The following is a 24,787-nucleotide window of genomic DNA, read 5'->3' on the forward strand; positions in this document are numbered from 1 at the left end:
TTGTTCAATAGCAGCTTCTTTGTACAACTAGTTAAATAAAAATTTTAATTCTTTGTTCAGAGAATCTTTTAAGTACCAATCATTTCTGAGCTCTTACCATTAGCAATCATTTTTACAATTACATATGTGTATATAAATTTTTAAGTACATTGTTCTTAAGCTTTATTCAGTATATCTAGAAACCAGAAATGTTGACATATGATACAAGTTGAAGGTGTCTGGAGATAAATTTCAATGCTGTGTAGCAAGTATAACTAAGTTGATTGGGACTACTTGGTGCTGTGTTTGGAAAGCATTGGAAGGAAGGAAGTAGTATGTGTACCTTTGTATCTCAACTCCTCCTTCTACCCCATATTATTTTTCTAACTTTTTTCCTTGGATGAAAAATCAGTTTGACATTATATGCTAAGTGTCTTTTTTAATGATTTCTTTTATTTGAATCCTGATTATTTAGCTTATTTGAATGCATATGTATTTAAATGAGAATTCTCTGTAGCTGGGAAATCGGAACATAAAACTCAGTAGTAAAAGTAAGTTTTAATAATAAAGCACACTAAAAATGGAAGCTGCAAGAACCATCCATGTGGACAAATGAGGAGTACCCATTGTCTGCAGATAGCAGCATCCTACATAAACATGGAGGTCTCTGTCTGGCTTGGCACAGCTGGCTAAGTCTGATCGTTCCCCTCCAGACACTTGAAACTTTCACTGTAAATACTGCTTTCAACATTTTATTTAGTATCTTTTTTGGATAGATGTACAGAATTACTAAAGTAGATAAATAAAGCTATTTTATCATCTTAACTGGTTTTTGAGTTATGTCACCATTTTTGAAAATAGGTATGTTAACTTCATATTAAAGAAATTTAGCCAGTGAGCCCTGGTGGCTCACGTCTGTAGTCCTAGCTAGTCAGGAGGCTGAGATCTGAGGATCATGGTTTGAAGCCATCCAAGGCAGAAAAGTTCCTATGAGACTCTTATCTCCAATAAACTACTCAAAAAAGCCAAAAATGGCACTTTGGCTCACATGGTAGAATGCTAGCCTCGAGCACAAAGAGACTCAGGGACAGCACCTAGGCCCTGAGTTCAAGCCCCAGGACTAGCAAAAAAAGAAATCTATAGCCAGGAAGTAGAAGGAATGCAGAAATATTTTTCTAAGGGGTCATGTGTTTTTAGATACAATATAGGTAGATTCCATGAAGTTTTGCTTTGAGCTGGTTTTCTCTTAATTTTTTTCTCGTTTTGAGCCATGTAAGGGTAAGACCTGATAAACAGCCCCCACTAGCCTAAAACTACCTCTTACCTCAAACTCCTACCTTGCCTCTCAAATGCTGGAATTCCAGGAATATGTTATGACAATGTGATAAAACCTTATGTACATTTAATATTTTTTCTAGTGCTGAGTAAGGATTGAACCCAGTACCTTGCAAATGCTAGGCAGGTACTCTTACTGCTAAGCTATATCATATGCCATCATAGCTCAGGCCCATAATCCTAATTTCCTGGGTGTTGGAGATCAGAAGGATTGTGGTTTGAGGCAAGCCCAGGCAAAAAGTTAGATTTTTAAAAAATAGTTGGATAAATGTCAGGGCTATGTAGCAAGTATAATTACATTGATTTGGGGCTACTTCGTTCAGAGTTTGAAAAACATTGTAAGGAAAGAAGTGTGTATGTATCTACCTTTGTCTATTTTGTTCTCCTCCCTCACATAATCCTTGCAACTTTTTCTTGGCTGAAAAATCAACCTAGTTAGATATGATACAAAGCAGCATTGATGCATTTAATCATTCTTAGTAAGTTGTTTTCCACCTTGGTGATTCTTTAACTATGTGTATTAATTTTTTAATATTTTTATTATCCTTAAGTAGTTGTACAAAGGATTTGCCATTTAACAAAGTAGTTTGTGAAAACAGTGCATCTTGATCAATGTCACTCCTTTTTACATTCTCACTCATCTCTTCAAACTTACCTATTTCCTCACTTTTTTAATTTTGTAGGATACGCACTGGTTTTTTTTTTTTACTGCATGCTCACCCCCTTCCTCTATATATGAATTTTTAATGTTACAGAAATCTCAATGAGACTGTTTTCTCTTTGTAAGTTGATTGGATAGCTTTCTCATTGGATATCTGTACAGATTAGTCACATAGTCTATAAAGTTATCAAAGTAATATAATTAAAGTTACAGATAATTCAGAAGTATTTCTTATACCTGACAGTAAAATGAGATACAACTTCATTTATTGTCTATCTAACAAATATAATAATTCAAACTACACCTTTTCCTTTATAGAGTGCAGATAGGTCTGTTAACATTTCAATTTAAAGGGCAAGATCTCATTGATAGATTGTAGTTTGAGGTTTATTCTTTCTAAGACATATTTACACTCACTTTGCCATGTCAGTTTAGGAAAACCACATACCAAAAGAGGTCAGGGACAAAAAGAAGCTATTCAGATTAGAAATAGCATTTATTTAGCTGAAGATTGTCTTAGATCCTTTGTTTAACTATCTTGTATGAGCTCCTACATGCCATCCATGCACAGCATAGGAAATAAACATTCTGGTCACATTAGGGGACTCTACTGGTGGCAGCAAACCTTGGCAAAAGTGAAGTGTAAACTCTGCGATCCAAAAGTAATACAACATCTCTTCATAAAATCACTTGACAAAGGAGAAAAATAATAGGATATAGGGAATTGACTCAAGAGCTGTGGAGGCTGAGAAGTTCCACATTAGGCAGACAATAGAGGCTAGTAGGATGACTCTTTAAGTTGAAAGGCCTCAGAACCAGGAAAGCACATAGAGTAACCTTCAGTCTGAGGCAGAAGGCCTAAGAACTTGGGTGTTAGCACTAATAGAAGTTGCAGAGCCCGAGAAAGAGAGCTAGTTTACTTTCTGCCTTTTTGTTCTGTGCAGTCTCCTAGGTGACTGACTAGGTGATGCTGAACCCACATTAAGGGCGTATCTTGCCCACATCTTTCACCTACCACCAGTCTTTGAAATCACCCTTGCAGACACGACACTTTACCAGTACAGATAATTCTTAATTTAGTTGAGTTGACATCTAAAATTAACCTTCATTCTTTAACTGTCCTCAAGGCCAGGATAGGCTGTGTGTTAAAACTTTTGTCAAAGCCAGTTTCTAAAGTCCTACTTACAGACCTGTACAGAGGCCCTTTGTAATAAAAATTTGAACATGAGTTAAGAGTTGCTTTTGAGATCAAGTAAACACATTATTACTAAATATTTTTTCATGTCATAACTTTTGGTTCTCTATGCCTCTTCCTTAAACTATTCATTATAACAACCTGGTTTTCCATTTAATTATTTCATCATTTGGGGCTACTTGGCTCTTTTTGAAGCTAGAAGCAATTTTACCTCACAGAACAATCACTTGTAAATATATATTTAATTCCAAGGCCATATGTATTTGTTTTGTTTGTTCATAACAATAATTCTGTTGTCTCAATTTTATTAGCATTTGTCCATTTTTTAGTACATTTAGATCAAAATATTTTAAACGACTTACCCATAATGATATAGTTTGGAGTTCCTCTCTATATAAATCTGAAGACTGTTTATTTCACTCATTTGCTCTGCCTATATTTGTAACATTTATATTGTTCCACTTTTTGTTAATTAGATTATAGAAAGAGACTTTCTTAACATAGTTGTGGCTTAGTTCATCCTGAAAGCCAATTACTAGCTGTCTGTGCATGCAGAAGTAAATTCTGTGAAGTTACTTTTCCTCTAAGAGAAGACTACAGACCTCTTTGTGAGCTAGGTGCTAGTAGCTCATGCCTGTTACCCCACCTGTCCAGGAAGCTGAGTCCAAAGGCAGCCTGATGAGAAATATGTCTGCTTCTTGAATTTAATGTGACACAGATTCCAGACCCATCTTCAGAGGTTATCTAGTTAAATGATCTTATTTAATATAAGCCTAAGTTTTTATGTTGTAAGGTAATGCAGGTTGGATATCCCTAATCCAAAATTCCAACTCTGACACTATGTTTCTGAAGCAGAGGGTGCATTTCTTCATGGCTACAACATCTAGTGGTGAAAAGCTTCTTTCACCAATGAAAAGGATTCTTGGAAAATGTGGAATCATTCCCATTCAAACAGCAACCAATCATTCCATGCTATTTGCAGCTTTGCTTCTTAGTATTGTTCATAAAAGAGTCATCGCTGGGTCCTCTAGTGGCAGTTCTAATATCACACAGCTTTGGTTGTAAAGTTTTTGTTGAGAGAAATCTATATTGTAGCCTACAGTGTCTCTCTTTGCCGTTTTCTGTTTCTGTTTTCTGTTCTAGAAAGTCTGCTTTTGACGAATTCAGGGTGAGTTATATTTCTTAAAGAGGCTCAAAATCCATGCCAACCATTTGCTAAATTTAGGTCACTAAAAAGAGTAGGTAAATCTCAAGTTTATCTTCTTGGTCTCTTCATTTCATCTCCTCTCAATATGGAACACATGAAGTCACAGGAATCACCCATAATCCCCCCAAAAGAGGATACTGAAACTCTCTTAGTGAATTCTGTCACTGTTTTCAAGGACAACTGTGAATGTTTATTTAAGGAGAACCTTCAGCTGGGAAAAGATCAGCAGTGCCCATGCCCACGTTTATTCCTTGAAACAACTAAAACCCTGGTTGCTATCACCACTAACTCCATCTAAGTATTCCAGTCCTACTAAAATTTTTGTGGTAACTGGAGAAATTATTTCTTCCCTCATATACCAGTAGTAACAAGATGAGCTGTTTCAGAAGTAGCTTTATAAAACCAAATGGAAAATTACAATAAAGAAATATGTAAACTTGTAAAAATACAAATTACTTATACGAGGGAATATCAAGGAAACTAGAACTTATACCTCAGATTGGCCGAAGTAACTTTCCCAGCATACAAGTCAAATTTTTTTCTTTCTTCTTCCCATCACTTAGTCATGAAGCCTGAAGAAAGTTCAGGAAGATCCTGGCCTTCATTGAAGTTTGACACCTTTTTCTGTTTCACATCGCTATAATTTGTATTTGGTCTTTCCTTCAGCCATCTAGACTCTGTGGCAGTCTTGAGTTTTTCTGCCTCCTTAGTGTCTATCTTAGAGAGCAAGCCTATAATACTGCAGAGCCCAACTATATACACTGTGGCAGGAAGCATGCCCCAGCTCTTACTGCTTTCTGAGATTATCTGATGAGCTCATTCTTGGCCATTCCTTTTCCCTATCATTATTATTATTATTATTATTACATTCTGGGGGAAAATGATATATGCACACTTTGTGGCATAAATTTTCACTCAAGTAATCACCAGAGTACGTATGCTGAATGATAGATTATTTGCAAAGACAACCTTCCCTTCTTTAAGATGAATATTCTCTACTGTTTCTCTAATTATAAATGTCTACCCAAAGGTATAAGCAGCATTTACACTAATTATAATTACTATGTCATGTCAAAAAATGAGTGAAGCGCTCTGAGGATGCAGTTGCTTTGTTTTTCTAAGGCAATTCCTGTATTTTATTTCAGACTTTGTTTTTCTGAGCTTTATATCCCTTAGCAATTCTTTTTCCTTTCTTTTTTCTATGTGTTCAGAAATTTTCTACTTCTAAAATTTGTATTAGGGGGCTGGGAAGGTGGCTCAGTGGTAGAGCACTTGCCTTGCATGCTTGAGGCCCTGGGTTCGATTCCTCAGCACCACATAAGCAAAAAGAAAAAAGTCGGAAGTGGTGCTGTGGCTCAAGTGGTAGAGCGCTAGCCTTGAGCTGAAGAGCTGAGGGACAGCGTCCAGGCCAAGAGTTCAGGCCCCACGACCGGACCCAAAAATAAATAAATAAATAAAATAAAATTTGTATTAGAACTTAATCATTAAAAAAGGAGTTTTCCTTTAAACCTGAGAAATAAATGCACATTGAAAGTTGGCTCTCCACTTCAGATTCCATTGGTATCTTAGGGTAAAGTTAAGAAAGCAGAGGAAATTATTCTCTTGAAGGTACCCTTCAGGATTTTTTTTTTTTTCTGTACTTAAAAACTCTTGTTCTTTTTCTAGGAGTCCAATGTGCTGATTGCTGCTAACAGTCAGGGTACAATTAAGGTAAGCTATTTCATACATCTCCATTTTAAACTCAGAACCTTTTTTAGACTATAACAGTATATTGAGTTTTGAAGTTCATTCCAAATTATGAGTCATTGCTTCCTTGGGTATGACTAGATTGAAGGAGAAAGTAATAGGTAGCTTGTCACTATGGAGAAGATGATAATGCTTATTGAGATTGTACAGGTGGTAGGTAGATTGATGGGTGGTTATAACAGATGAAGACTATTTAGCATTAACTGTGAGCCAAGCACTCTTAACTTCCCTTCTACAAATTAACCTCCAAGGCATTCAGTAGTCAGGGTCCAAGATACAATGAGAAGTACCTGTGCACTGCACTTAAATATGTTGTACTCTCATATTACTCATTCTCATGTTTCTCTTCTTTTTCTTTTCTGACAAGTAGATTTTTTCCTGAATTCCTAAAGTGAATTAGGATAGAGAAAAAATTTTAGTGTTACTTGAAAATTGATTGATCATAGGATTAAGCCACTGATGAAGTCCGAAAATGGAATGTTCTTTGGAACAGTCTCAGTCACAAACTCAAATACAATGTTTTCCAGACACTTAGTAAACAGAAGCATAGGAAATAAAAATTTTGTCAAATAATACTATTTAGATATTTGTACCTGGACTATTAGATAAATAAAGCTAGGTGAAGCAGTGAAATTTTTCTAAACAACAGTATTTTGGTGGAGATTTTTAGTGCATAGGTTTCCCTAGTATACGTACTGAGCATACCTACATATTTTCCCTGGATTATGAGAAAGGCTTTTATTTTTTTAACCTTCCAGTGAACATTAATTTTTCCATGATTTTCCTCAGAGGTAAGGAATACAATAGCCACCCAGAAAGTAAATCCAAACCAAATAAATTGTATGAGATGAAACGGACAAACTCTTTTAAGTATAAGAACTACAATGATAGCTAGTCACACTAATTCATATGGTAGTCTTGTTTTTTTAGGTAGCTAGTTTATCTCTTTGGGTAGCCCTTTCCAAAAAGAAGCCAAAATAGCTTAAATGAAAACTAGGCTTTTGAGATGAATATGATGGCATAACGATCAGCACTCAGGAGGTTGTAATCCCAGCACTTGAGAAGCTAAAGTAAGAGGATCGCTAGTTAGAAGACATTGTATACAAATCTAAGATTTTGTTTTGCAGTATGAATCTCTATATTTATTAACTAACCTGTTTGTCTAATACAAAGACCAAAGTCATTATGGAAGCAAAGGTGTAAGTCAAACCTTAGCAGTATGAGAACAGAAAGATAGTACCTTTAGTTCTATGCTACCTGGAATTACAGTCTAAATGTAAATAATTCTTTTTGTCAGTGTCTCATAATTACCTTCATGTTCCCTGTCCTTTCTTAGCCATTTGCTTTCCTCTTATTTTTAATAACAAAATAGTAGCACTAACAAAATATCATACCAGATGGTTGACGTTGAAAATGAAAGAAGCAAGGGAAAAAGATGTACACATTAATCATTAGTATTTGAGAAGTGTTTGTTTGAGCCAACTAATTTTTGTCAGTAGGAGAAATAAGTAGATTAAAATTGGCAACAGTAATATTTTAAATTTTCTGAAAAGAAAATAGATACAAATATTCCAAATATATTATTTTTATGCTATGCCATCAGCCATCAATTCATTTATCCATGTTCCATGTTATTTATCTTGAAAGCTTACTAATTAACTGTGGTGATAACTAATCTGAAAGAGTTCATGCAGTGCTTGAATTGAAAGTAAGAAAGGATTAATGTCCAATACCTTCACCTTCTTGAGCATTCCACCAGTTGGTAAATATTCTTTATTTGCTTCCCATTGATAAACATATTAGAGATTCACTGGACTCTATTTTTAAAACTATTATATAATACTCATCCTGTTTTTCCCTCCATTTAGGTGCTAGAATTGGTATGAAGGGTGTACTGAAGACATCTTGTGCTCGGTCTTGCTGACAAACAACTGCAGCTGTGACAGTGAGAGAAGAAACAGAAATGTCGTGTGATGTCCCTCCCAAAGTCATCTGGGTTTTAGATTTCTTTCGAATACCTTTTTCCATTTTTTCCTCCTTTATGACCTTTGGGACATTGGGAATACCCAGCGAACTCTCCACCATCAATATAACTCCATGGACTTTGCTGCTGTTGGTGGTGTGGTTATCTAATTTTTGTGATAGGGAAATAAATTCTTTTGAATAAAAATAAATAACAAAAAATAATAAAAATTTATTGAGCCACAATAAGCTGCTAAAATTTTTGTCAAATGTGAGGATATAAACTTTCAAGGAGTAGAATACATTAATTTTATAAAAACTTACTGTGAACAACTGTGAAATACTGTAGGCTGGTACTAACCCCAACACCTCTGGATCCGGACCTAGACTTAAATTTTTGACCAAGTGAAGCTACTTCTAACTGCCATAGATGTACTGATAATGTACACATAATGTACCGATCCTTGCTCCAACGAGGGTAGCACTAATAACTGACAGCTAGGGCTGCCTTGTCAGTTACTAGTGCTATCCTCGTTGGAGCAAGGATCGGTACACTGTTTCCTAAAAAAAATTAGGTAAGTAGTTCAGCCTTTGCGGGCCATATGGTCTCTTGATACAACTACTCAACAGCCAGTAAAGCAGGAAAGCTGCCACACATAGAATGGGAACAAATGCTCAGAAAATAGATGGAATTGTAAAATTTTGCCTACAGATCATGATTTGCTAGCCCATTTATTTTATATGTAATTTTCAAATTGTAAAAAATTAAGATTAGCAGGCTGGGAAGGTGGCTCAGTGGTAGAGCGCTTGCCTTGCACACATGAGGCCCTGGGTTCGATTCTTCAGCACCATATAAGCAAAAAGAAAAAATGCTGGAAGTGGCGCTGTGGCTCAAGTGGTAGAGCGCTAGCCTTGAGCTGAAGAGCTGAGGGACAGTGCCCAGGCCAAGAGTTCAGGCCCCATGACTGGACCCAAAAAAAATTTTTTTTAAATTAAGATTAGCAAACCAAACACATGTCATATAGAGCTGCTTTAAAATCTGAGAGCACTTTTCAGCAAAAGATAGTAAAATTATACTCCACACATTTTATTAAAAAATACAAAACAAAACAAAACTGGGCTATGCATGGTGGCTCCTGTCTGTAATCCACCTAGTTGAGAGCCTGAGATCAGGACGATTACAGTTTGAGCCTAGTTCAGGCAATAAGTTAATAAGGATTCCTCTTTCTTTTTTGTGTATGCTGATCCTAGGACTTGAACTCAGCGCCTGGGCACTTTTCCCTGTACTTTTGTGTTCAAGGCTGGCACTTCCACCACAACGCCATGTGCAGCCTTTTTGGTTTTTAATTGGAGATGAGAGTTTTCAGACTTTCCTGCCCAGGCTGGCAGAACTGTGATACTCTGATCTCAGCCTCTGGAGTAGGATTACAGGAGTGAGCCACAAGCAAGGAAACCTTATTTTAACAAGCAGAGGTAGTGCGATGCACCTGTTACCCCCACCTGATGACAGTTTAGGCTGGCCCTTGGTAAGACACAGGATTCTCCTCAAAAAGCAAAAGAACATAGTAGAGCTGCCTGCCACACTCAAATAAAAACAAGGAGCTGAAGACAATTTAATGAAGATGTTTTGCATAATGTAATCAATATCACAAATGTATCCCTCAATTTGAAATTACTAAGACCAGCCACAGGTTCACATTGGTTTACCTGAATATCAGAAAATTAGCAATACATGTACTTTTTATTAAGTAACCTCCTGCAGAGTCTGGAGAAATATGCCATAATCAAGCACATTAATATGTATGCAAGAAAGCATATGAATGGTGTTCACATTGTATGAGTTCCAAGTAAGTTCATTTCAAACATTAGATGAATTTCTTTTTCAGATAAGCTTTCACTTTTGAACAAGGCCATATAAGATGGCAACTTTACCTCCACATTAACTATAATAGACACAAAACACCAAACATAGTTTGTATGTTGAGATGGAAGTCTTCCCATATTTTTTCCTGGGTGGTCACAAACCACCTTCCTCTCAATCTCTGCCTCCCCAGTAGCTGAAATTATAGGTATGCAATAATAAATATTTGAACTCAATTGTGTGTTTTATTTCAGGCTGCCTTCATTGTGAATTGATATTAGTTCCCTTAGCTTCTTTGGAAGGGTGCACTTAGATGCATTTGGTTATCAAAGCATGCAGCTTTTTAATTAAGACTTTTCCTTTAAAGTATTTTCGAATTATTTCTTGTAAAAAGTTAAAAAAAAAAAAAAACTGGGCACCGGTGGCTTCCTATTTTCCAACTACTCAGGAAGCTGAGAGCTGAGGATTGGCTCAAAGCCAGCCCAGGCAGGTCAATGTTTAATTCCCCCTGGGGGGGAAAAAAAACGGGAGTGGATCTGTGGCTATGTGGTAGAACACTAGCCTTGAGGAAAAAATAGGAACAGCACCCAGGGCATGAGTTCAAACCCCAGGGCCAACACACACACATACACAAATATTAGTCTTTGGTAAGACATCCTTACCAAACTCTTGTAAAAACTGCATACTAGTTAAATAATGGTTATAGATAATACACATTTTAACACCAAAAATACTTACTCAATATAGGTAGACAAGGTATATTTCAATTTAATCTATTTTGTGGCTTTTTAGGGGTTCTCACAAAGCTTGTCTTATACCCAATGAATAGGAATCATCACAGACTTGAGTACTTTACAAAATTCTCAAGATTGAGTTCCTAAGTGTTAAGATTTATGAGACTAAGCTACAACTTCTGAAAGATGAGTGTTACTGGACTGTTGGAATTACAGGATGCAGTTGAAGTAGAGTGGAGCCTACTAAGGCCTGGTTGAGAATTGTCATTCTGTTACAAGGTTAAGAGGGAAACGCAGTAATAGCAAAATGTGATTTGTGGAGAATGGATGAATATATGAGTCCCATCAGGAAGAGGTGATCAGTTAAGATAATGGAGTTTGCACTTAAGTTGATAGCATTGTCCATCCCAAAAGCCTGTTTCAATCGTAATGTATATCTTGGAAGATACCTTGTAAATTTGAAGTCATTGTTTTAAGAATAGACCTCAACAAGGTTATTTCTTAGTGGTTATACAATCCCCAGCCAGCAGTAAGTGATTTGGAAATAATAGCCACAATGCTCATGAGCTTTTTGAGGGGGAGGGCGGGGGGCACCAGTTCTCTAAGCAAAGCAATTATTATATAAATGTAACTTGGATCAACTACTTATCCTGAGCTTATTAAATTATATCTGATAGTAAGACCTTGCAGTTCCACAGAACTGTTACTTATCAGTTCTCACATGGTTTCTGGTTAATGTGTTTGATACTACTGAACTCTGGACTTCTAGAAATACTTGTTGAGCTCCCATTCTGTCTGAAAACTTGTAATACTAGAGAGAAAAATAAATACGCTCCCGGCCCTCAAGATCTTGTCCAGGTAAGTACACTGAGTAACCATGGCAGACATAAACCTTGTGTGTACCTTGGGAAAACAGATTATGTTGAAAGATTTAGCTGAGATGTTATCTCCAAAAGCAAGTAAGAAACTATAAGAAGGGAACATTCTAGGGAAACAAGGAATGAATGAGTAGCTCCAATGGCCAAGATGGACAAATGAACAACAAAGTAATAATGGATTATCATCCAAAGTATACACGTATGTACGCATTTTAAAATCGTGAAGCCATACTGCTGGAAATAAATTATTGGATAGATAAGACAAATTTTCCAAGCAGAGTTCCTGATTTGTTTATGTAAACATTCCACTTTCATGGGGATAAAGCATAACCCCACTGAAATGTAGGCTGCCCCTGGTGCCTTCTTCCAAAACCTAGAAAGTGTACGGTGAGAAAAAAAAAACTACGATGCAGAAACTTCACAGATATCACTTTGCCAATATTGAAGGTAATGGCATGTTGATGTTAAATACTGTTGATAGAATGGAATGAAAATGATACTTTATGGGGTTTTTTTTGTTTTAAAAGTTAGTTTAATAACCCCAGCCTAAATGAGGAAAGCAGACAAATCCCTCTTAGGAGACTTGCTCCTAAATACTTGGTCAGTGTTCAAAAAATACTGTTAGCAGAGCCATCAAAAATGAAGTCTGAGAAAAGCAAAGGCCTAAGTACACATGATTATATGTTCTTTGTGTCCTGGATGATATTCTGAAACAGAAAAATGATATTATATAAAAATGAAGGAAACCCAAATAAAGTGTAAGTGGCAATCTTGGCTTAAAATTTTTAATAAGTGTAACATAGTTACTTGTTAATAGAGGAAGTTAGGTTTAAGGTATAAGGGGTTTTTAGTTTTAAATTTTCTTTAATCTAAAACAGTCCGCAAAAGAAGTTGATCAAAAATTTAGAATTTTTTAAAAAGTAAAGGTGTGAGGGTCAGAATATGCAAAACAAACGGTACCGGACAGATCAAATTATAACCATAGTACACAAAATTTACAGCCATTCAAATGATTTAGTCATGCAGATGAGTACCTGCAGTTAATTACTGCTACATGAAAGTGTTACATCTCAAGAAGTCTTTCCATTGTGTCTGGTTTTAATTTATCCTTTCTCTGTGAGTCATTTCTTCTTTCATAGTTTCAGAAGGAAACACTATGATACCCTAAATCTGGAAAATCCTGAGGACAATCTTTTGAGATAGTCATAAATTCTAAATTGAAATTACCTAAGTTAACCAACTGTAGGGAATATTTGCGATCTGTTTGAACTGACTTTCGCCCTAGTGCCAAAGCTTATCTGTGGCCAAGGGTTTAGGAACATGAGGAAGAACCACAGAAAATCTTCAATGGAAAGAACTAGGGCAAAAACAATTGTATATGCAGAATGTAAATAGTGTTAGAGCATGAAGAATGTTTCATCCCATAAACGGGTGAGGTGTGAACATCTGATAATTCAGTCCACACTTTCAGTAGAAGTCTACAATGGACATGGGCAGTTGTTCAGAGGGAAGAGAGAGTCACTAGCCACTTCTGTATGAGGCCTCATTCAGCAAAAATTATGTGGTAGTGTTGGTCAGGGGTCAGCATACTCTTCCTGCAAAAGGCCAGGTAAATACGGGAGGCTCGTGTTGGCCATAAAATCTCCATCACAGCTACGTAAGTCTGCACTGTAGCTTGTGAACGTAGTCCTAGACAAAATGTAAACAAATGTAGTTGGGTCCCTGTAATACCACAAAATTAAATGTCATTAAATTCTCATGTTACAATTGTTTTTATTTTCAACTATCATGAGCCATCAGGGATGTAGGAGACAGAAGCTGGATTTGACTTGCAGGCCATAGTTTGCTGAGCCATATTCTAGGTGTTGCCATGCCGGCAGGGGTGGGAAAGAACAATTCAGTCTTCCCAGCTTGTGTTCATTCCTTTGAGCAAAAGCATTTCTGCAAAATAGCATTTCTTTTCCATAATGGTATGACTAGCATAGGAACATGGGCAGCCATTTGGATGACACACTACCTAACTAAAAACTTGGTTTTGCAGTGTTGATATCATTGGTGTGTGTGTGATTTCAGAGAGAGAACCAGGGCACATTTTCCCTGATTAAGCATGACAGGTAGTGAGACAATTCGGACATTTTGTTATTGCAGTGGGCTGTGAAGGTCCCCATCTTTGCCCAGGAACAAGCCTCAGAGTTGGGGGGAGGGAGAAAGAGGAGGTTGTTTTCATTCAACTCACTGAAAGATTGTTAAATATGGACAAGCAAAGGATATTTTGCAAAACTGATTCCTTCCTTTCCTTCCCTTCTTCTTTCTCTTTTCCTTTTTCTTCATCTTCCTTTCCCTCTCCTCTTTTCCCTTTCTTTTCCATTCCTGCTCTTGCACTATTGAAACACAAAAAGCTCCTTAGGTTCCTTGCACTTACATGAAGACTTGGAACCTGATGCTTCTTCAGAATGACTGAAATGTCTCCCTTCTGAAGGCCGTGATCTGATGAGCCTGTGTGCCGTAAGAAGTTGCTTATTTGTACTTCCCAAATTCTGTATGGCCTCTCCCAGGGGGAATTTCTGGAGATTTCTCAGTTCCCTTCGGGAAAGGTAGTCTTCTAGCTTTATAACCAGTTGTCTGTTGAATTCTAACACTTTCCTGTACAGTTTCAGTCATATGACTTCTCTAGAAAGACCTTAGGCATTCCTGAAAATTAAAAGGCACTCCTGAGCACAGAAGGCAACATTAGCATATGTGTATTAAAACTGCTAACTTTTCCCATTATCAAGAAATTTTAAAAGTTTAAAATATAAAAGTTACTTTTAAAAGTGAAAGGTTAAAGGAAAATTAACTTTTGGAAATTTCAGCAGGTCTATAATATGTCTTTATTCCGTCTGTTCTCTGAACATAGTATCTGCCATTTTCCATGTGAGCTGATCTACCAAAGGCCACTGTCACAGCTTCAATAAAAGCCAGCATTGGTAAATGCCTGGCAAACTCCTTTTCCAACCACATGCCTAGTGCATTGGTTCACTGGAGAATTAGAATGATTGGCTGTAAGCCAAAAAAGCAGTGTCACGTGAATATAAAAGTTGTATCTGGTGATGTAAAGACAAAATTTCTGTCTTTACTATCCCATAGCAGACTGCCCATGCGGTCTTCACATTCTGGATTAATAGTATTTTATCTACTTATTACTAAAGCTTGGGTTATTAATAATAATGCTGTATTCTATTGCATGCTGAATTAATTTCCTTCAGATACATACCCAAGAGTGGTATGGTCAGATCATATTGAAGTTCTATGTTTAATTTTTCAATAATCTTTCAAACTAGTTTCCATGGTGATTGCACAATTTACATTTCTACCAACAGTAGAAATACTCTGGGAGAAAGTTCCATGGGCAGCTGAAAAGAATGTGTACTTCTATGTGTAATAGAAAATGCTTTAAGTCTTTGTAAAATGTATTTCCTCAGTAGTGGTGTTTTGTTCTGAGATACCCTTGCTGATCCTTTTTGAGTATAGATATTTTATGTATTGATGAGAATAGATGCTGAGGTCAATGTTTATTTTATGAAATCAGAGGCATCAAAATCAGTGCATATATCTTTAGAATGTTTCTACCTTTGTGATGGAATATTGCTTTATTAACATGCAGTGACTCTCTTTACCTTTCTGACTAGTATTTTCTAGAAATCTGCTCAGTCTGATATGATTATAGCTACTCCCACTTGCTTTCAACTTCCTATTTCTTGATATGTCTTTCTTTTCATTTCGATAAATATTATTTTATATGAACAGAGGCACAGAGGCATTGAACCTTTGTGTTCCTCCCTCCTGAGTGTGCTCCTTTGCTCTCATTGTGTGTGAATGCTTAGAGTCCTGGTAATTGATCGTGTCCCAGTATATTTTAGCTCTAGCTTCCACAGATGAGAGAAAACATCTGATTTTACATGCACGATGGGCTTTCTGAGTGTGGCTTACCTCACTTCACATGATTTGTAAGGTCCATCCATTTCCCTGCAAATGACATAATATTATTCTTTCTAATAGCTGTGTAAAATTCCATTGTGTATAAGGACTACATTTATTTAGATCCACTCATCTATTGTAGGGCATTAGGCTATTTCCATAACTTGGCTAGTGTGAGTAGTTCAGCAGGGAACATGAATGGGCAGGTGTATCCTGGCTTGTAATGTTCTGGGTAGATGCCCAGGAATGGTATGGTCGTAGGGAAGATCTATGTTTAGCTTGTTGAGGAAGCTACAGACTGCTGTCCAAAGTGGTTGTACTAGTTTACATCCCCACTAACAGTGTAATAGAGTTCCTATTCCCCCACATCTCTGTCAACATTTGTTGTTGTTCAAATCCACAGTGTTGGCCAATCTAACAGGGGTGAGATCAAAGTTGTCTTGGTTTGCATTTCCTTTATGGCCAGGGATGTTGAACATTTCCTCCTTTGTTTCTTTGCCATGCTTATCTCTTCTGAGAAGTCTCTCCTTAGCTCTCTTGTGCATTTAGTGATTGGTTTATTAGCTTTGAGAGGGGTTGATATCTTGAACTCCTGGATATTAGACCTTTGACAGATGTATTGCTGAAGATCTGTCAGTCTGTTGGCTGTCTTTCTAGTTTAGCAATGATGTGCTTTGCTAGTTTATCTTGATGCAATCCCATTCGTTAAGTCTCTTGTCTTCTGTGCTCCTGGGAATCTTTTAGCCTATTCTCTCTTGCAGTAATTTCAAAATTTCCAGTCTGGTGTTGAGGTCTTTGATCCACTTCATATTGATATTAATGCTTAGTGACAAACAAGGATCTACTTTTGTTTTCTGCATATGGATGTCCAGTTTTCTAAACACCAATTATTGAAGAAGATATCTTCTTGATAAGGGAGCTCAAATATCAGATGACTGTAAATATATTGTTTTATTTTAGGGTCCTCTAGCCTGTTCCACTGATCTTCATGTCAATTTTTGTGCCAAAATCAAGCTGTTTTTGTTATCACAGTTCTGTAGTAGAGTTTGAGGTCTAGGGTCAAGATATCACCAGCATTGCTTTTTCTTCTTCTTCTTCTTGAATTGCTTTAGCTGTTTGAGGTCTTCCACAGTTCCGTATGAATTTTTGAACTGTTTTCTCTATCTCAGTAAAGAACTTCATTGGGATTTTGATGGGGATTGCACTAAATTTGAAGATCATTTTTGGCGGTCTGGCCATTTTCACAGTATTAATTCTATGCATTAATGAACATGAAAGGTCTTCCTATTTCTTGATGTCATCTTTGATTTCTTTATTCAAATTTTTATAGTTTCCTCTATAAAGTTTTCTTTTTGCCTCTTTGGTTTAGATGCTATTGCAAATGGAATTGTTTTCCTGATTTCCCTCTCTGCTTGTAAAGTTTGGTATACAGAAAGGTTACTGATTTTTTTGTGGGCTAATTTTGTATCCCACTACTTTGCCAAAGTTGTTGTTAAGCTCTAAGAGCTTGAGAATGGAGTCTTTCAGCTATACGATCATGTCATCTGCAAATGATTTTGTCTTTCCCTCAGTGAATCCATTTTATGTCTTTTTCTGCCTTATTGTTCTTGCTAGGGATTCCAGAAGAGGAGTAGAGAGAGTTTATAGCCTTGCCTTGTTCCTGATTTTAGATGAACTGGTTTTCGTTTTTTAGATTTTCTCTGTTCAGTATGATGTTGACTGCTGGTCTGTCATATAGAGCCTTTATTATTTTGAGGTATGTTTCTTCTATTCCTAGCTTCTTCAGAGATTTCACATTATGTTGGATTGTGTTGAAGGCTTTTTCTTCATCTGTTGAGATGTACATGTGGTTCTTGTCTTTGGTTCTGTAAATGTGATGTATCACAGTTATTGATTGATGTACATTAAACCAGCTGTGCATCTCTGGGATAAAACTTACTTGGTCATAATGTATGATTTTTTATTATTACTTGCTGAATTCGGTGGGCTAGTATTTTATTGAAGAGCTTTTCATCTGTGTTCATCAGAGAGATTGGTCTATAGTTTTTTTTTTATTGGATGGCTTAGGGATGAGTGTTTTTCTGGCATCATAAAATCAGTTTGAAGTTGATCCTTCTTTTTCTATTTTATGGAAAAGTGTGAGGAGTTTACCAGTGTTAGTTCAAGTAAAGAAGTCTTATAGAATTCAGACCTGGGCTTTTCCTTGTTGGAAGACTTCTTATTATTTCCTCAGTCTCACTGCATGTTATGGGCCTGTTTGAGTGGTTTGTATCTTCTTGGTTCAACTTGGGCAGTTTATATGTCTCAAGGAATTTATCCATTTCTACTAATTTTCCATCTTCATTGAGTATAGGTTTTGAAAGTAGCTCTTCATAATCTTCTTTTCTTGGATGTTTGTTATAATGATTCTGTTGGCATCTCTAATAGTGTTAATTTGAGTCTCTTCTCTCCTTTTCTTCATCAATTTAGGTAGTGGTCTGTCAATTTTACTGATTTTTTTTCTCAAAGAATCAGCTTTTTGTTTTATTTTTTTCTTTTCTTTTGAAAGTTTTTGTTTTATTGATTTTATTATATTTCAGTCTCTAGTTCATTGATTTCTGCCTAAATCTTTACTATATCTCTCTATCTGCTAGTTTGTGGTTTGCTCTATTCTTGCTTGTCTTGTTTGCTTTATTCTTGAAGTAATTACTTCAGCCATTTGTTTTCTTTATGTGCACAGTTAGAGCTATGAACTATCCTCTCAACACAGCCTTTGCTGTATCCCAGTGGTTCCAGTATGTTTTAATTTTCACTGAGTTGTAAGAACTTTTTGATTTCATCCTTTATTTCTTTAGTGACCCACCTAGTGTTCAACAGTGTGCTGTTCAGTCTCCATGTGTTCGAGTCTTTTCTGTAGTAACTTTTGCTGTTGAGATAGAGATTAATTCCATGTGATCAAATAGAATGAAAGGGTTACCTCAATCCTTTTCCATTTGCTCAGGCTTGTTGAGTATCCTAGGATATGATCAATTTTGGAGAAGGTTCCATGGACTGCTAATAGAAATATGAACTGTGTGGTTATTGGGTGAAATATGCCACCCGTGTCACACATAGGGATACACATGTGTATTTTGGAGGACCAGCACATGCCCGACCCCTGCTTTAAAGAGCCGCCAAGTCTGTTTCTGGCATTAGAGGACCCACTGAGACCATTAGGCCTCATCACGTGCACTCTGGCATTAGGACACTGGCTGCACCTGTCCTGGGGCTGGAGGACCCTGACAGACTTTTGTCTGAGTTTCCTCATGGAGTCACTTGGTCTCTGAAAATGCCGTTCCTAGTGCATTCTGCTGTGGCTGCCATATCCAGCTCTGAGATTCCGTTTCTGGATCACAAGTGTGTTGTGTGCTGATGAGGTTGAGTTGCTTGGAGGGCCGTGAAAGGGGAACAAAGGAGGGGGGAGAGGAAAAGAAAAAGAAAATAAATTGGGATAGCTCTCTGGCTGGAGCCTGTGGCTGCCACGCGGCTGCACTGTGTACCTGTTCCAGTCTCTCTGTGTTTATTTCCTCTTTTGTGGATATTTAAATTGGCATCTTCTGTGGGTCTGGGTTCAAGCCCCACAACTGACCACACACACACACACACACACACACACACACACACACACACACACACACACACACACACACACACACACACACACACACACACACACACACACACAGAGCTGAGCTTTGGCAACAGGTCTGTAGAAACAGACTGGAGGGTATGGAGGTCACAGACATCCACAGTTAGGAAAGCCCAGTAATACCAACACTCAGATATGAAGCACTCAGCAAATGGCTCAAGATTGACTGCTTGAAGTCAACTGCTGAACTCTGTATGTCAGTGACTTGTGCTCGGTGATTCTGTCTCTGCCTTTTCTAGTAGAACTTGGTAGATCATTTAGTTTGCAGCTTCCTTGGAAAATGCCCACTTTCTATCTGGCAACAGGTCAGTGAAAGTTGTTGGTATGTCAGGTCAGCCTTCTGCTCTGTAATAGCATACAGGTAGGTGCTGTTACTGAGGATTCATCTTTCTTATGTTTTCCTAATCCTCCTGTGACCCTATGTGAGATGAGAGAGAGAGAGAGAGAGACAGACAGACAGACAGACAGACAGACAAACAGAGACAGAGAGAGACAGAGACAGAGATAGAGATAGAGACAGAAAGACAGACAGAGAGACAGACAGAGAGACAGAGTTGTTAGAGTTGCTGGGCAAGCTAATGGCTACTGTTATTCTGTGCTCCATCAGGAGGCATTGAAGTAGAGTTTCCTGAAAAAAGTACCTGAAATAGTTCTAGGTACTGTCTAGAAATATAAGGGTATGATAAAAACTCAGTCACACACTATGCTGTGGAAGAACAGATCACTAACTTGCCCTGGGTCCTAGGGAGTAATGATGCTGCTTTACTTTCAGATATAGGACTAATAAAAACAGCTTACAAGAAAGATAAGGATTAGCCTGTGTAAAACAACATCTTTTGTCAAGAGCTCAATTAAAAGAGATAAGACTGCTTATAAAAGAATTAGGAAGATAAGGGATAATTTACAAGGGACATTCACCCTGTCATATTACCCTACTTCCAGTAAAAAAAAGAAGGTATACTTCAAAAAGATCTACAGATCATTGTGCAGTATTGTAGAAATAAGTCAATTTGTCGTTCTAATCACTCCTGTAGTTACTAACACTGCAGCTATTCTCATTCAGAATCTCCCTGCAGTTTATGTTCTGCTTTTTTTTCCCTTTCACTTATAGGAGATGAGTCTAAATTTTTGTTTGCTTTTACTCATAAAAGAGTTTGATCTTTGTAGCACAGAATCCCTCAAGAGCATTGAGACCCTTTCCAACTATTTTCTCTAATTATTTAGAGGAAATTTGCCCACGTGTGATCATACAACACATAGCCATGATTTGCTGGTAGCCTCAAAAACTAAAAAAGAATGCAGAACAGATGCTTCATGCCTAGCAAGCACAAGGCCCTGAGTTCAAACCCAGTATCACCCCGAAACAAACAAACAAAAGACAGATGCTTGGGCTTTACTGTAATTCCTTGCTTTTCCAAGGTCACAAAGCCTCATTAGACAAACTGCAGTATTGCCAAGTTGTGGCAGAATATTAGAGCTTCTCACTATGAGCTGAAGGCTATGAAGTGTGGCAATCTAGGAGCCCATCAATTTTACACATAAAAGGAATATTACAAAAGAACATTGCAGACAATTTGGGGGAGTAGAGTATAATACATTGGATCCCAGCTTTTGCATAGTGTTCAGAACCTCTGACCATCTCTGATAAGCAATTGTGTAACTCTGGACCTTCTGGTTTCTGAAGAAGCATTTGAATAGCTAAAGTTGCTGCTATGTCACAGCGCTTTGGGAATTGCAGGTTTTCCCACTTACTTTTCTATGAAAATCAAAGTGGTGTGTTGGCTTATAGTTGGGAACTATTTCTCAGATCTCTGTTTCAGATGCCATAATGCATAGAGTATGTTGGGTACCTAGAACTAAAGCCAATACAGCATGGCTTTAGTTTGGGTAGGTACTAAGGTTTGAATCAAAGCCTTAAACTCTCTCTGCTTGCTTGCTCAGTTCACAGGCTACCATGAAACCCCCAACTATAGCTGGCCTTTTTGGTAGCTATTTTAGAGATGTAAGCTTATCTGCCTGGGCTAGCCTCTGAGTTCAATCTTCCAGATCTCAGCCTGAGTAAATAGGATTACAAGTGTGAGCCATAGGTGCCCAGCTAGCATAGTACGGAATTCTTATTGGAAAGACACACACATTTTGAGTCACCTGTACCTCTACAAGATGACTCTAAATTTTTGTATGGTTTTACTTACAAAAGAGTTAGATATTTGTAGCAAAGAATTCCTCAAAAGTTTTGAAATTCCCCTGCTATTTTTGCTAGTCACTAGGAAAATGTGCCCCAGGCTCTAACCTAATTTGACAGATTGCTGGTAATCTGAGCACCGAGGAAGCTGAGGCTGGAGGATTGTGAGTTTGAGATCAGCCAGAGCTACGTAGTGGGAGTGAGAGGGGTGGGCAGTGGGGGTGATGAAAGTATTATAAAAGAGGCTAAATTTAGCTTCACTATGGAAGTTAGCTAACATAAATTTCTATTTACTTGCGTGGTTAGTCATATGTCCTGGATAAAATTGCCTAAACAAAAAAAACATTTTTAAAGACTCCAGGCTCCTTATAACTATTGCAACAATGAAGCCACTAAAAGCATGAAAAAGAGATGTGCTGTCTGATAGCAGAATTCTTCTCAGGTAGATCCCAAAGTAAGGCCAGGAAGTTCTTCCTGACCAACTTTACCAGGGACCTGGTTCATTTGTTTTCCTAAAATGAATGAATATGGAAGATGAGACTTTTTTCTAAGTGGTGTGTGTGTGTGTGTGTGTGTGTGTGTGTGTGTGTGAGAGAGAGAGAGAGAGAGAGAGAGAGAGAGAGAGAGAGAGAGAGAGAGAGAGACAGAGACAGAGACAGAGACAGAGAGAGAGAGACCCTTTCTCCCTTTAGAAGCAATGGGAAAGGCCCTCACTCTTGCAGATACCCAAGCACATTGAATCAGAAGACAGCATTTTATTTCCATAGCTGCCCAGAAATTATGCAAATATTTGCAGATTCTTAAAAGCCCCAGTGTTCTGGACAAGTAGAGCAATAAATCAAACTCACAAAAAAACTAAACCCTCCTTGGGTAAGATCCAGCAGTTGCCTGCATTAGATTTAGCCAAGTCTTAACCACTAGCCTTATTAAAAATTACAATGAGAACTGAGGTTACATAGCTCTGCAGCAGAGCACTTTCACAGTAAGTGTAAATCCCTGAGTTCAATCCCCAGTTCCACAGTAATTAAATAAATAAGCTGAAAATAAAATTAGAAACCTCTCTGAAAGCAAACACAACATTCTCCTTAAACTTATGTCTGAAAGGCCATGGATTTGGGTCTGAGGGCACATCTGCCTAAATTAACTGAATTCAGTCAAAAAACTCTGTTCAATACTTCAAAGACTTCTCATCTCCCAGAAACCATGAGTCTTAAACTTGTACATCATAAAGAACTGGAAGGAGTAGCCAGAGAAAGTAAGCTATACCTCCCAAATGGAACACTTCAAATACATGAAAGTGTTCTGGAGGAAAGAAGGCTGTGAAGGTGTTAAAGAGGGGTCCTTTCAGAGTGCTGTAGATGACTCACATGGCTGGGATCATGGTTCCTGGGGGAAGCCAGACTATGGAAGGACTGGACCGGATGTGGTGGTTCCCACAAAGGACCTGGAACAAATGTTCACAGTAACTGATCAGCAGGAAACCGAACCAAAAAGAAACATCCCCAAACATGTCCTGCTCTTCCCCTGGGATGCTTGACAGTTGTGAGAGTTACTTTGAGCATCATGTTCAGGAGGAAATAGTGCTGTCTGTGAAATTTCTCTTCCTTTCTGAATGCCAGGGGTGGTTCCCCAAACCTCGTGTTTCTGGCGAATTCTAAACGATGCTCCCAGTATTGACTTGTTCTGAGCTTACAAGTTTAACAATCTGATTTCTGTAGCTAGAACAAGTAGAAACCTTGTCCCTAGAACTTCCTGACAATCGCAAAATAAGAGTAATTACTACACATCTAGGTACTCAAGCACTAAGATTCATAACAAAAACGTTAACTGGTTGAACTAGAAGGATGATGTAGAAGAGGAAAGCACTTAATTACTAGAAAAATAAACTGCAGAAGACAAGCCCATAATCATTCCATTCACATCAAGATGCAGCTTCTTCCAGTTCCACCAGAGATGGATAAACAAAGCAAACGCCCTCCTGTTACAATTGAAGGTTATTTCCCCCAAGGCAAATATTACACTGAATTTCTAAATCCATCATATTGTAGTTCTGGTAATTGCTTTATTTGCGTGTTACTATGGACTTGCTGGCTATTTACGTGACTGCATTTGCTCAGACAAAGGCACAAACTATAATGAAAATAATTAGAAGTTTGTAATGTTATTTTATGGAAACAGGAGAAGGTGAGGTGAGGGCAAATACAAATGGAAAAGGGGAGGCTTAGCCTCTCTCTGTTGAAAAGACTTCCCTTCTCTCCTTTCAGAATGTCTTTGTCTTTCTGAATGCATATAAATCCTCCTAATGACTACATAAACCTTTTGCCAGCCCTTAACAGAGCAGTGTTTCCTCAAGGGATGGGAAGCAAGCATTTTGAGAGATGGTGTTCTTCTCTACCAGGTCTCTGGAAGGCTAAGAGCCAGTAACAGTTTCAATCTGAAGACTGGTGTGTTAAAGGTTTGGTTAGCAGTTAATGGGCCATTGAGAATACTGAAGATTCTAATGGCCTTATTGGAAGGTGATGGAAAAGAGGAAATGAGGACCCACTGGAGGAGGCAGGTCACTGGAAATATATACCTTGTTTCTTCCTCCCTACTTCCTGGCTGCCATGAGATAAACATCCTTCTCTACTACACACTCTTGCTACCAAGATATTGTGTCTTACCTCTGGCCCAAAGCAGCAGATCTAGCTGACCTAGGATTGGAGCCACTGAAACTGTGAGCCAAAATTAATCTTTTATCTTTTAAAATTGTTTCTCTTAAATTGTCATCGCACGATGACCCCACCCACACCCCCCAACAACTGACAAACTCAGAGCATAACTTCCATAGGCACACTGGTTCAACTCGCAAAACAACCTTCTGTCTTAAGAGATATTTTGAGACTGTTTCTTTGTGGCTCTGGTTTATTGCTGATCAGGTTGTTAAACCTGTAAAAACACAGGAGGTTGTATTACTTCCTCTGGATTAAAGTTAACACAGGTGGTCACCCTAACTACCAAGACCACATTAGGACCAACTGTATGGGAAAAGACGATGCCAAGTTCTCTCTCTTGAGGATAAGTTTTGGAGTACTTGAAGATATGGATGTTAGGGGTTGTGTCTACCTATGTGGAGAAATTAGATCTTTTTCTGTCTTTGCAACCTCTTAGCAGATTGCCTGAGATGTGAACTGAATTCTCGTTTAATTGTTATTCAACCATAAAAGTTCTTTTTCTTTGTACTACCTTTGCAGAGGATTTCTGTGTTGGGGGAAGATTCTGTTTTTATTTGCATTGCCCTAGTATTTCCTCAAGCAACCTGTTCTACCCTATCACTTTCTCTTAAATGTTCTCCTGAGAAGAATGTAAATTGTCCAAATTAATTAATCAAGTCTCTCTATGATCTCATTCCCACCCCCTACCTCAACATACTGCCATACAGCC

At 37.7% G+C, this 24,787-nt stretch overlaps 1 protein-coding gene and 1 non-coding gene across 3 annotated transcripts in view; both read left to right on the forward strand.

The window, feature by feature from the left end:
• Cop1 (COP1 E3 ubiquitin ligase) overlaps nucleotides 1-8,334 on the forward strand; it is a 99,217-nt gene extending 90,883 nt beyond the window's left edge. For both annotated transcript variants that reach the window (XM_070034412.1, XM_070034413.1), the window contains exons 19-20: nucleotides 6,043-6,087; nucleotides 7,992-8,334. In XM_070034412.1, coding sequence (XP_069890513.1) covers nucleotides 6,043-6,087; nucleotides 7,992-8,009 — 63 coding nt within the window. In that variant the 3' untranslated portion in view covers nucleotides 8,010-8,334. The remainder of the gene's footprint in view (nucleotides 1-6,042; nucleotides 6,088-7,991) is intronic.
• Nucleotides 559-697, forward strand: LOC138835885 (small Cajal body-specific RNA 3). The gene has a single exon (XR_011374772.1). It is a non-coding gene; the product is annotated as a small Cajal body-specific RNA 3 (non-coding RNA).
• Nucleotides 8,335-24,787: the final 16,453 nt, after the last annotated feature.

The sequence above is a fragment of the Dipodomys merriami genome, unplaced genomic scaffold (assembly GCF_024711535.1).
Source record: "Dipodomys merriami isolate MVZ:Mamm:240054 unplaced genomic scaffold, mDipMer1.0.p SCAF_24, whole genome shotgun sequence".
NCBI lineage: Eukaryota > Metazoa > Chordata > Mammalia > Rodentia > Heteromyidae > Dipodomys > Dipodomys merriami.